This window comes from Lucilia sericata, unplaced genomic scaffold, assembly GCF_015586225.1.
Source record: "Lucilia sericata isolate MDLA Ls3-8-SP2 unplaced genomic scaffold, ASM1558622v1 Contig000429F_arrow, whole genome shotgun sequence".
Taxonomy (NCBI): Eukaryota; Metazoa; Arthropoda; class Insecta; order Diptera; family Calliphoridae; genus Lucilia; species Lucilia sericata.
In genome coordinates, this window is record NW_023994444.1 from 325,403 (window position 1) to 339,393 (window position 13,991).

At 29.1% G+C, this 13,991-nt stretch overlaps 1 protein-coding gene across 1 annotated transcript in view; it reads left to right on the forward strand.

Annotated features, from left to right (window-relative positions):
* Window positions 1-13,787, forward strand: part of LOC119604773 (teneurin-a) — a gene marked incomplete at its 3' end in the record, with an annotated part of 327,052 nt that extends 313,265 nt beyond the window's left edge. Inside the window, exons 12-15 of the mRNA XM_037957607.1 lie at window positions 5,837-6,004; window positions 6,113-6,308; window positions 8,068-9,446; window positions 13,240-13,787. Coding sequence (XP_037813535.1) covers window positions 5,837-6,004; window positions 6,113-6,308; window positions 8,068-9,446; window positions 13,240-13,787 — 2,291 coding nt within the window. The remainder of the gene's footprint in view (window positions 1-5,836; window positions 6,005-6,112; window positions 6,309-8,067; window positions 9,447-13,239) is intronic.
* Between the last annotated feature and the right edge of the window lie 204 nt (window positions 13,788-13,991).

Here is a 13,991-nt window from a genome sequence, read left to right on the forward strand (position 1 = left end):
ATACTAAAATCAATTAGAAAGTCATATGATTGAAATAATTTGACTTAGATTTTAAAATAATTTATGAAAATAAAGAGAAAATTAAGAAATTTGCAAAAAATTTCGAAAAAATACATTAGGCCAATACACTGTCCGTCCGTCTGTTGTAAGATTCAAGAAACGAGACCTATTAGAATTACATTATAAACTTTTAGAATCTGAGAAAAAGTAGCTTAAGTGTTTAAATATATAATAGCAGATTGCAAAAAGCTCCTGGTCTGAAACTGTGTATTATTGAAGTATAATATTTCTTTAGAAAAATTCCTATGATTTTTAGTGCTGATGTTTGTAACGCACAATAATATTGGTCCAATACCCACCTTAAAGTATAACAATCGGCTTAGAATCATTTTCTGAGTCGATTTAGCTATGTCCGTCCGTCTGTCCGTCCATGTAAACCTTGTAACCAAACTATAAGTCGAAATTTTGAAGATAATTCAATGAAATTTGGTACATAATATTCTATTGTCCCAGTGACGATCGGTCCATTGTTTAGGGCTTGTAAACCTTGTAATCAAAATACAGGTCGCAATTTCTTACTTAAATTAATTTTATTTATTTTAAAGAGTTTATCATTTTATAATAATTGCAATTTCCATAATCATATACGTTTTATTAAAAATAATTTACCAATTTAGATTATTAAATGATTTCATGAACAAAACTTTAATTTAAAAATCAGTTCACAACATTGTTTCAGCGGTTTTATTGTTCTCATTACAATACATATACGGATCTGTTTATTTTGGTAATTTTTTTGTTATATAGAACATATTTAAGCTACTGCAAGGCAATATAATTATACGATTTTATTATACATTTGGACATTGTGTGTGTGTGTGTTTGTATAAAGCTTAAGCATACGCCCTGTAGTTTTTAAAAGGATTAATTTATCCTCTTTTCTTAAAAACTTACTCTGTTACTCTTTATAGTGTAAAAAGCAATTCAAATGTCCTTTTAACATAGGGTAATAATCTAATGGAAAGTCCATCAGCACCTAACTGACCCTAAGTAGTCTAGAGAGTTGACAATTTAAAGCTTTTTTAGTTTACAACAGCCTTCGGAATTTCAGGGTATATATAAAGCAGCAGTCTCTTATAAAATTATGTTTTCTGTTAGCGATATTTACACATGCATGTATAAAAACTGTGCTATTGTGTTAAAGCTTTAATCAAGCTTAAAATGTAAAAGTTTATGACTTTAGTATTAATTCACAAGGAAACACATATACACACGCACTTATGTGTAAACATTTATATGTAGATATATTCAAATCCATATAAGAGTATAAGGTAATAAAAGGAAATTGCCATATTGTTTCGAATATACATATTTTTGTCTGTTTTTTTTGTTCTTTTTTTGCGATTTTTTTTTCATTATGTTTTATATGCATATTATTATATATTTTTTTGTTGTTTCTGCTGTTTGCTGTTGGTGGAGTATAAAATTATTATAAATTTTTGTATATATATAGATATCAGTACAGAGAAATGTGTATACAAAAATTTCCTACAAAACAAAGCTTTAATATACATGTATTTTGTGCAAAAAATTTGTATAAGTAGTTGTATATTGTTGCAATAACCAATATACTCCTACATACATATAGATAAATTCATACTGCATGCAATTACATGTTGGGTACTTTTTCTGTTATATAGAGCAACAGACAACACGCAAATATACTGCAATGTTAACATGTATAATAATCAAGCTACTACCCACCATTGAAACTACTAACCAACCATTCAACCAACCATCCAACCAAACCCTCTGCATCAGCAACAAAATATTTATAATATATGTATAAACATTGCTTTTCTTACATACATGTATGTATGTGCAACATACATATGTATGCGTGTTTGTATAGAGAAAACAGAATGGGATTGGTTGCATGGATTTAAGGCACTAGGCTAATGAAGAATTATGGCTCATCGTGGATATAAAAATAATAACAGCGAACACTAGAAGCAAATATATTTTGTTTCTGTTGAAAACTCGCAAAAAGGACGAAAAAAATAATGAAAAATTTAATGAAAAAATTAAAAACAATTTAAAAATGTTTAAGTAAATAATTGCATACAAATGAAGGGAAATGTACCTACAAATAATTGAGAAAGAAGGAAAAGTAGGAGCATAGTTAACTTTAAAAGTATTAGAATTAAATGATCCACAATTAAGAAATCGCTTTCATACAGATATAAAATGTTACTGATAACCGACCATATGATACCCTACACCAGTGGTTATGTTAACAATTTTTGATTATTTTTTTTTTTTTTAATAATAAAGTGTTTAATTTAATTTATACTTTAATTCAGAAATATTTTAACAATTTGTCGACAAAAAAGGGATTTTCTAAATGAGGGGTTATATGGGGGCAGAGGGTTAATGTGGTCCTATCCTTATACATTTTGGTAGAGGAATTTTAGTTATTTGTGCAGAATATCATCATGATATTAGTGTTTATAAGAGAATTTTGAACATAAGGTCATTTTCTGAAGGGGACTTTGTATGGGAGATAGGGTCAAATAAGGCCCGATCATTACGAAAATAAGCAGTATTAAGACTTATATAAAACTAAGTTTTGCCGATTTTTTTAAGTGGTAGAAGAGCATTTAACATATTTATGAGCTTAAAAAACATATTCGGGGCGTACGGTTGTATGGGGTCTATAGAAAATAATGAACCGATTTCAACCACTTTTAATAGGTTTCGTTCTTGGATCAAAAGATGAGTATGTGCCAAATTTCATCAAATTATCTTGAAAATTACGATCTGTAGAGTGCTCACAAGTTTTACATGAACACACAGACGGACAGACAAACGGACGGACAGACAGACAAACAGACAGACAGACAGACAGACAGACAGACAGACGGACGGACAGACGGGTGTAGGATCAAAAAACATCAGCACAAACGCATAATCCCCTCCCCACTATAGTGGTGTAAGGTATAAATAGAATCTTAAAATGTCAAACGTTTTTATAAATTAACAATTTCTATGAACTTTAAAATAGATTTTAATAGATCTAGGCTTAAGAATTTATATTCTATTTATATACTTTTTTATAATTTTTACAACACAAAACCAATATTTCCATTGATTTTACTTCACCTAAAACTGCCTTAAAGAGTGCCATAGAGAATTATTTACTAATTTATTAAAGCATTCTCGGAATATTCGCGATAAAATTTTATATTCTGAATAAATGAGTATTTCTACTTTTCTTTGAAATTTATTCAAAATATTTTCATTTTTCGCGCATAACAGAAACTCCTTAAAAGTATGCCATAGATTCTTTATGAAGTTCGTACCACTTTTAGATCGGAATATTCTCGATAAAAATTTGTAAGTCTTTTACACGGTCATAACTAAAACTCCCTTTAAAGTATGCAATATTTTCTTATGATTTTCTTAGAACTATTAGATCGGAATATTCTGAAACTTTAAAGTAAGAACAAAATGTATGTATATTCTATAGAACAAAGTAATTCTATTGTTTTTTTTAATTTATTCAAAACATTTCCCATGCAATTACGAATATAAACTATATATTCTTTCATCTCTTCATAAAATTGCAACATTTTAATTTGTTACAAAAAAATATTTTGTATCATATGACATTCATTAAACATATATTTTTTTTATATGTTCTCTTTTTATTTTACACGATTTTTACATTGATTTGATAAAACAGATTAAAAAAAAAACAAACGACAACAGTAAAAATTGTATGCAATTACAGCTGGACAAGAGAAAAAATGTCAAATTAATTTATAAAAAAAGAAACTGAAATGCAACAAACCAACAACAAAAATTCATATAAATGTATTTTTACCACAATTACTCTTAACATTTACAAAATACATACAAAATATATTGTAACAATGAGAAATATTTTAAATTGACACATCAGAAAATGAAAAGAGAAACAAACAAACCATCATTATTTTTTTTTCTGTTAAATGAGGAAAGAAACATTTTATTAAATGGCTATAGAATTATATAAAATATTTAAATATATTGAAAGGAATTTAAAAGAAAATTACTTAAATTATAAAATAAAATTGTATTAAAAAATAATCATACGTCTAGATGTGTTTTTGATTTTTATAAGACAACATATTCGAAGCATACTTTTTGGGGGTTGTATAATTTATCTTTTAAATTAATATATTTTTTTTCGAAATTTGTTTTAAATTTGTTTTTTATATGTTTTATTTAAAATAAATTACTTTAACATAAAATCGTTTTATAATCGTTAACGCCTCATTGCCTTTATTTTCTTATTGATGTGTCTGTTCTTTTGTAGTTTCCTTTATATATTTCCTTTAGTTTTATTTATATATTTTTCTGGTACTTAATATAAATTAAAGCAATTTTTCTTTTAATACCAAAAAAAAAATAAAAGAAAATGAAATGAAACCCAAAAGAAATCTCTAGTGTGCTTATGAAAGCATATAAAGAAAAAAAAAAGAAAGCCATATACAATAACCTCTAAATTGAAGGACAATATAAATTTCAGAAAAAATAAGCAACTTTCATACAATAGACAACTAAATTATATCCATACATATGTATTTATAAACATATGTACACACATACATATAAGATATATCCTTAATATACATATGTATAATAATATGTAGACAAGTAGTAGTGTGTTGTAGTATCTTACAATACAATATAAATGTATTTGTTAGCCACAATATTACAAGGATATATCACATATTTTCTTCATGGCAAATACAATAACATGTGTTCTGATGAGTTTTTTAACATACTATCTCCTGTTTCTTGTCCTTCTTTTTAACATTTTCTTTTTACATCCTACAACTCAAGTAGTGATGAATGATGTTATATATAAGTTTATTGTTTTGTGTGTGACAATATTGGAAATATACTCCGAATTATTATAATAATGTTAAGTTCACAGATCTAGAGATTTTTAACAAACTGGAGTTCAGTACAAGAGTAATCAATGAGTTTACAGAATTCATTTAAAATCTATTTTATTTCTTATATTTTAAAATTTTCAAGAATATTCCGAGAATTTCGTCCACTGTTCTATTTAAGCCGCAAAATATTGTATACTTTTAGGCAGTTATGAAAATAGTATGTTCTTGTTTTATAAATACAGAAATAAATAAATAAAATCAAAATATAAACGGTCATTACAAATTCGTTTAAGCTGAACTTGTCTTCTAATTTCTGTTTTTCCTTTTTTTCTACTTTTGCCTTTTTAAGGATTTTTTTATATACCACAAAAAATATATAAATAAAAACCAATTTTATTTATATTATTTCCGTAAAATTTTATTAAAAAAAAAAACAAAAACTAAAGAAATATAATAAATATTTTATTTTACAAGATTATTTGTTTTATTTGGTGGTTTATACAAGAAATGAAAAAGGATATGAATTTGTTTTATTTTGTTTTACTATATAATATGGAAGGAGTTTTTTTTAGTAACCTTAATTTGACCGTTAACAACATATGTACATATTTTTATCTGTAGACAGCAATAGATAAGCTTTACAATTAAGAATGAAAATCAAACTATAAGATATAAATTTTCAAATTTCGAATTCAATATTTAAAGTTAGAACAAAATGTACATTTTCAAAAAGAAAATTTATAAGGACAAAATTTACATTAGCATCATAGTTTTACTTTAGATTTAGAAACATTTATTATTGAAATTAAAAAATCATATCTTTCGCTTCTTACTAATTTTATTTTAAATAAATTTTTTCTAATAATCTTATCATATCTTTTATCCCTTAGGTTTGATGTCCTAGTAAATGGTGGTGGTGCTGTGACATTACAATTCCAACGTTCACCATTCCGTCCCTTAACACGTACCGTATTTGTGCCCTGGAATCGTATTGTGGTCTTGCCACCCGTACAAATGCAGTTAAGCGATGATGATGAAAGTGCCAGCAGAAATATAAAGTAAATAAAAATCTCTTTTTTTATATATATTTACAACCCCATTAATCATAATTTTAAACACATTAAAATAACATTCCTTTTTCTTTTCATTTTTATTATCTTCCATAGAGTGGCACCTTTAAATCCCGCCTTAACCTTCCTCAATTCGATTTTGTATCACTTCAACGATGAGCCTGTCAGTGATGCTCATAAAATCTGTATGGAACATGATCATGAAGAATTGAAACCACAATTAATTAGCACTTGGATGCCAAATGGCATAGGAGCAATGCCGGGCAAACGTGTTATATTTGCCGAGACACAGGTGCGTATGATTAATGCTGCTATTTTTTGAAAATAAAATACATATTTAATATTACCTTAGGAGTGAAAAAAAGCTAATTAACAAAAAAAAAAATTTAATATGGTGTAGAAAGCAGAAAAGGAATTTTACTTTACTCTAACCTTTATTTTGGTCACGTTTTTTCTTTACTTCTTTCCTTTTCCACTCCTCATTAATGAGGAATAAAAGCCAGTAGCTTTAAGTATATGCTATTTTATTAGTAGTACCTTGGGGTCCTTTTAATAAATCTTCATGTTGGCCTTTTACAAATAGTATATAGTACGTTTTTTTTTTGCATTTTGTAGGTTAATATACAGTTCCTAAAACTATACTATATACATAAGATTTTAATACTCTTGTTCAGGTTTAAGCACAACCTGTTCTTTCATGTCGTACTCCAGCTTTAATATATTTTTCAAACCTTAAAATGTTCGGTCCGTGCCGCTTTTCTTTTTATAGTATTTCCTTCGTGTTGTGCCGCTGTTACGACTTTTTGTGTTAAGCTTTAGTTTTGTCTTATTTTTTTAAAATATTTTCATTTTGTAGTTAGGTTGCTATTATATATTTTTGCATTATTTATGTTAAAGTTGTAACTCATGCAGGGTTGTATTGTGCTACTACTACCTTGTAAATGTTGCTGCTGTATGGCATATTACCTTTAACTGACACCATCTGCAACTTTGTGAACGTTTTAATTAAATTACTATTTACCTTATGGCTCACTTTAAAATGTGTTCATTTCTTGCTTCTTTTTTTCCATATTATTTTGTCATTTCATAAGTTGTAGCTGGGTGTAAGATATTTTTAATACTATATAGTTTTACTTTCATTAAATTAAAATTATAGTCTAGGGAACTATTGACCTACACAGTAAAATGTTTACAAAAGATGTTTTGTTTTTCTCTTTTAATAATTTAAAGTAGAGTTTAAGTGTTAAAAGTTCTTTAAGGGGATAATAAATGAAAAGTTTGTAAAATGTAGGTTTCTAAGATTTATGTCTTTAAATAGAATCATTAATAAGCAGCCGTTATTAAAGTTGAAACACATTTTTATAATTACAACATCAGTTTTTCTTCGGGTGTTCTTTATGAACAAATATTAGAAATAATTATAATATTATTTTCATAATTCTATAACAAAAGTCTTAAGGATTCAGGAACTTTAGATTTTTCAGCTCAAGATTAATTTTTAAAAGAATTTCCATTTGAACAATTTTAATTCCAAAACTTATTTTTCATCGACAAAGCTCCTTATTTATTAAAAATACTATTTTAATTGAAAAAGCTCTTATTTTATTGAATAAGCTCTTTTTATTGAAAAATCTGTTTTTTATTGAAAAAGCTCTTTTTTTATTAAAAAAAGCTCTTTTTATTGAAAAAGCTCTTTTTTTATTAAAAAAATCATTTTTATTGAAAAAGCTTTTTTTTATTAAAAAAAGCTTTTTTATTGAAAATGCTCCTTTACTGAAAGGTTTTTTAATTAATTAATCGAGAAAGCTCTTTTTATCAAAAAGTAATCTCACATTTACATCAATCAAGCTTTTTTTCATCGTAAAAGTCCTGTTTTAAAGAGATTTATTTTCTATTGATAAAAATCTTTTTAATTGTTTTCTACAAAAAAAAGCTTTTATAAATGAAAAAGTTTTTTGTTAACATACAAGCTATATTTCACTAAAAAAAGCTTTCAAAATAAAGTACTACAAAATGATTAATTTCATAAATATAACTTTTCATTTTTACAGATCGTTCAAGAGTCCATCCAAATTCCCGGTTCCGATCTTCATCTAACCTATCAATCTTCGCAAGCTTCTGGTTACCTCAGCATCGTGCGCATGCGTTTGACATCAGAGAAAATACCCAAAACTTTGACACATGTACATGTGGGTGTTGAAATCGAAGGTTCTTTGCATGTGAAAACGTATGAAGCTGATCCCAATCTCATACACACTTTCGCCTGGAACAAACGTAACGTGTATAGACAAAAAGTTTATGGAGTCACCATAGCACGCATCTCTGTGGGTTATCAACATTCGACATGTGATACCCCAGTATGGATTACCCAAACCGCTAAACTACAAGGTTATGATGTGGATATTTCTGATATAGGCGGTTGGGGTTTGGATATCCATCATCACTATAACTTCCATGAGGGTATACTACAAAAGGGTGATGGCAGTACATTACATATGAAGGAGTATCCTCGCACCGTGAAGGTTGTAATGGGTACTGGTCTACAGAGACCTTTGAATTGTCCAGATCATTGTAATGGTATAGCCAAGGATGCTAAGCTGTTAACGCCTATAGCTTTAGCTTCAGGTCCTGATGGTAGTTTGTATGTAGGAGATTTTAATTTAGTGCGACGTATAACCCCCGATGGCAAGGTTTATACCATCTTACAGTTGTCGGCTACACAAGTGTCGTATCAATATTATTTGGCCGTGTCACCAGCTGATGGTCATTTGTATATCTCAGATCCCGAAAGACATCAGATATTACGTTTACTTAGATTGGAAAAAGTTAAGGATCCTTCAATTAACAGTGAACCAGTGGTGGGTTCGGGACAACGTTGTATACCTGGTGATGAGGGTAATTGTGGTGATGGTGGTCCAGCTTTACAGGCTAGACTTTCACATCCTAAAGGTTTGGCTATAGCGGCTGATAGGACCATGTACATAGCGGATGGCACGAATATAAGAGCAGTAGATCCTAAGGGTATTATTCACACCTTAATAGGTCATCATGGACATCATAATCACTGGAGTCCTGCTCCTTGCTCGGGCACTCTAATGGCTAATCAGGCTCAATTGCAATGGCCTACCGGTTTAGCTTTAAGTCCTCTAGATGGCTCTTTACATTTCATAGATGATCGTTTGGTCTTGCGTTTAACATCGGATATGAAAATACGTGTGGTGGCCGGTACTCCTCTACACTGCAGCAACAGTGGTCAGGATAAGGCCAATAAAACGACAGACAATGTTTTGGGTACAGTGTTGGCCATGGCTTTCTCACCATTTGGTGATTTGTATATAGCTGACAGTGACTCGAGACGTGTTAATTCCATAAGAGTGGTAGATACTTCGGGCAATATGAGATATTTTGCAGGAAAACAGGAAAATGCTGGGTAAGTGAAAAAAACTTGTTTTATATTTATTGATTAAAAAATTAAGCTTTAACAAAATACAATTAAACTAAAGTTTATTGAAGCATTAAATACATTTTTGTTGAGTCTGCTAAAGATATGTGTACAGTAAAAGCTCTCTTATTAAGGACTTGATGTTTGTTAAAACTTTTAATAGTTTATTGTTGTTCCTAGAGTTTTTGCTGTTTTAAGCTTATTTATATTCATTAAGCTTTTTGCATTTTTGTTCTTATGCATTTATGTGTTTAATTTTTATTTTAATTTAAATCAGTTAATTGGGTCAATGCTATGGCAATTCGTTTTATCAGTTTTATTTTGCATTTGGTGTTTTTTGTTTGTTATATTTTTTTTTATTTAAATAACCATTAATTTTGTGCGCAATATAATAAAATTCATAATGGTATTTAACTTATATAGAAAAATTATAATTTACATTATCTGGATTGTTAAAGTCCAATGTTTTATATTTTTTGTTTATCTTTAGAAAAGTTAAAATTTGTAAAATTATTTTGTTGCTTTATTAGAAATATTAAAACAAAAGCTTACTAAAGTCATTTGAGCCCATAATCCAATAATTTCTTTAATGCTTGTAACGTTATAACTTGATAAGCTTTAATGAGATCAGCCTAAATGTTGTAGAACTGATATATAACAGATTACTTTGGCGATTTGGTGAGAAAACTTTAGCGCGATTGATAAAGTTTCAATTTGGCTCTCTGCCAAACTTATTTAATAAAGTCCAAGAATAATTGAATTGGACAAAATTCATTGTTCTGTTTAATTCTCCTTAATAATTTTATTCTCTAGTTTATTATCGAGTTACTGCAGAAAGTCCTATAATTACTCATTAAAGTAAAAATTTCATTAAAATTTCTAATTAAGCTTAAATTAAAATATCAAGTACTTACTACACCAACTGTCACACATTACTGTTAAAATCAAAAGGGAAATGTAAAAAAAAATATTACTAACGATTGCAAAAAATCTTCGTTGCAATTCAACGTCAATGTCCTTTTAAAGTTAACAACACTTTATATCATAATTTCTGTTTTTCCTTTACCACCAAAATGGAGAAAAAAATCTAAAAATCAGCGAAAGGACAAGAAAAAAAACTGAACATTGGACGAAAAATTCGCGTAAATGACAATGTTTTTATCAGCAAGATTTTTTGTTTGTTCAGCAGCAGCAGCATCAGTTGAAATATATACCAGGCAATTTTTGTTGTATTCATCGTCATCGTCGTGGTAAATATGCCTCTCATGACAACAGCAACAATAAAGGCAACATCATAATCATGCAAAACATCATATTTTGCAAAGGATGAAAAAAAATCAGCAAGCACAGTTTTGTTGCACACATATACACAAAAAGAAACACTATTGCAACTGCTAATACAGCAGATATACATACATAAATACATTCATATAAATTACAGGGATACAAATGCAGATGCAAACAAAGCATTACTGACTAGGATGCATCAGTATACAAGAGTAGTATCATGCAATAAATGTACAAATATGTATGTATGTGTATCATGAGCCTTATATACCTTACTAACATCATCATAACGAAGCTGTCTTCAAAAACTGAAATTCAAAATAACAAAAAAAAAAACGTATCATCTGTATTATCAGTTGGCAACATTGTCATGCTAGTTTTGTATACTGCTGCTGTTTTTGTTTTTTGGTAGTAGTAAGCATGACATTTGCTTGTATCAAAATATGAACAAAAAAATCTTTCCTTTACTCCAACTAAACTACAACGACTGCCGTCTGTTTGTGCTCTAGACAAACGACTAATTTTTTTTTGTTCATTCCTGGTTTTTGCATTAATTTCTTGTAGTTTGTTTTTTTTTATAAAAAAAAATATTGTTTTGTATCTACAGACATTTTCATTTCTTTGGCTTTTTATTATTATGGAGCGTAATGTATACGTGGTGGTTTGTTTTTAATTTTTTTTTTTTTTTTTAAATTTTTGCTCCTTTTTGTAAGGAAACAACAGCAAAATGTGACTAAAAAGTCTAGCGATGTTTTTTAATCTGTCGCTTGCTGTTTGCCAAGTTGTTAATTTTTCTTTCCACTTTTTCATGTTGACTGGCTGGCAGATACTTTCTTATTTCAGCCATTCCAATCAATGTTGCTTATGTGTCAGCAGTAGGAAAAATTGGGTTGAAAATCAGTGGTAGTTTAGCAGAATTTTAATTATTTATAAATATAACGTAAATGGGGCGCAATTGAAAAGTTGATGAAAATGTTTTGTTATCTGGAACGTAACTTGCTTTCTTATTAATTAAAAGACTCCATAGTATATAGATTTGTATGTACACTAGACCATAGACTAGTCCATATACTAGTAGGTTAGTCCATAGTCTATTGGTTACTATGTAGTCTAACAAATAGTCTAGGCAACAGTCTATTAATATGTCCGTAGAGAATTGAATAGACTAGCCCATAGCCTAACCAAAAGTCTATTGACTAGATTAGCCAATAGAACGTCAAGAGATTAGTCCGTAGTGGAGTCAATAGAATGGTCCATAGACTAGCCAATAGCCTATTGACTAGTCCACAGAGCAGTTAATATATTAGTCCATAGACCAGCTAATATACTAGTCAATAGACAAGTCCATATAATAGTCAATATACTAGTTTATATAGAAGTCAAAAGAATAGTCCATGGGCTAGTCAATAGACTGGTACAACATCAACACTAGTCCATAGACAATTATATATAATAGTCAATAGATTAATCTATAGACTACCTATATTATAATTAATAGACTAGCCATAGTCTAGTAAATATAATGTCCCATAATTTAGTACGTAGGCTAGCCAATAATCTACTCCATAGACTTTAACGACCAATCTCTAGACTAAGCATCATAAAAAAGCTCGAAAACTAATTTAGTACTTTTAGTGTGATCGCATCAACTCTTACATTATGATATTTCCACAGTGTAACTTTCGAAAACTCTTACATTATGATATTTCCACAGTGTAACTTACGAAAACTTTTCGTTTCTTTGTTTTTTCTCGCAGAATTTTAAGTACTTTTAAAACACAAATTACTGACTTTTTTTGGTTTTATTTTCATTCAGTGAAATGATGATGGTGTTAAGTTCGTTTGCCTGGTATAGTTTTCTAGGTTTGTTGTCATTAACAACCTTTTTCACAGCTTTACAGAGATGTTGCACATTGTTGTTAAATACAAAACACGCAAACAAAAACTGTTTTGTAAACTCTGCAACATTCTTTGTGCAAATGTTTTGTGGTCTAAAATGCTACGATTTCCTTAAAAAAAAAGTACAGAAAAAAATTATCTCTAAAAACATTTTTTTTTAATACAACAAACTTTTTGTTTTTTAAAACCACAAAGGTTATCATTGTTTTAGTATTTTTCTATTAAAAAAAAACAAACATTAACTCCACAAAAACAATTTTATAAATTTTTATATAAAAACATTTTTTTCACCACGATATTTCCGTTTAGTTGTTTTTTTTTTATCTTTCGCTATAATACATAGAAAAGTTTTTTTTATGTATTTTTGTTTAGTTATTTTTAGTTATAACGGATATATAACATTTACAATTTAAAATTCAATTTATTTTAATCTAAACTCATCTACTAACACTAAGTATTTTGTTGTTAGAATGTCTGCGTATTTCTATATACAAACATACATATATTTCTATGTATAAATGGACGAATTTATTAAACTAATACTATGTTTCTCTTGTATATATTTCACAACCAAAAACAACAACTACAACAACAGAGCCTTAACATGTGACTGCACAAATGGTGCTGGCCTCAATGCTTCAACATCCGGCTTAAATTCTAACATTGGCTCATCCCATGGCTCAATTGGTGGTGGTAGTGTTGGTGCCTATTCTACTACAACAAATCCTACACGTAATAATGGTGGCACAACTCCCACAACACCATCGGGTAGTAATGGATTCAACGGAAACGGAAATGGCGGTTTCAATGGCAACAGTGCGTCCTCCTCATCATCGTCTGCTTCGAACTCAGCTAACATTGCTGGTGGTGGGTGTATTTGTTCACCCTCCTCACCCTCTGGATTAGCTGGTATTGTATCGGGTAATCTTATGTCTACGGGACCAACGACAACAACTACCGTTCTATTGGGTGCTAAAACAACAACAGCTGGTGGTTTAGGCTCTACTTTGGGTTCGGCTGGCACAATGAACGATGATGGCACGTTGAGTAATGCTGAAACACTATTGTCATCAAATGCACGTTTTCAGGCAATTTCAGCAATTGCGGTTGCCCAGGATGGCGTTATTAATGTGGCTGATCAAGGTAAGTTGTTATATTCACATTTTTTACTTTTTTTCTTCGTCAACTCGTTTTCTTTTGTACACTTTGTTACTTTGTGCGCTGCAAAAATTTTGATTTTAATGAGATGGTCATTAGGGGTTAACTAGTTAAAACGTATGGCTTTCAAGTGTCATTCAGGTTTTTGTCTTTTTTTTGGGATAATTTTGAAATTAAAAAGAACAGAGT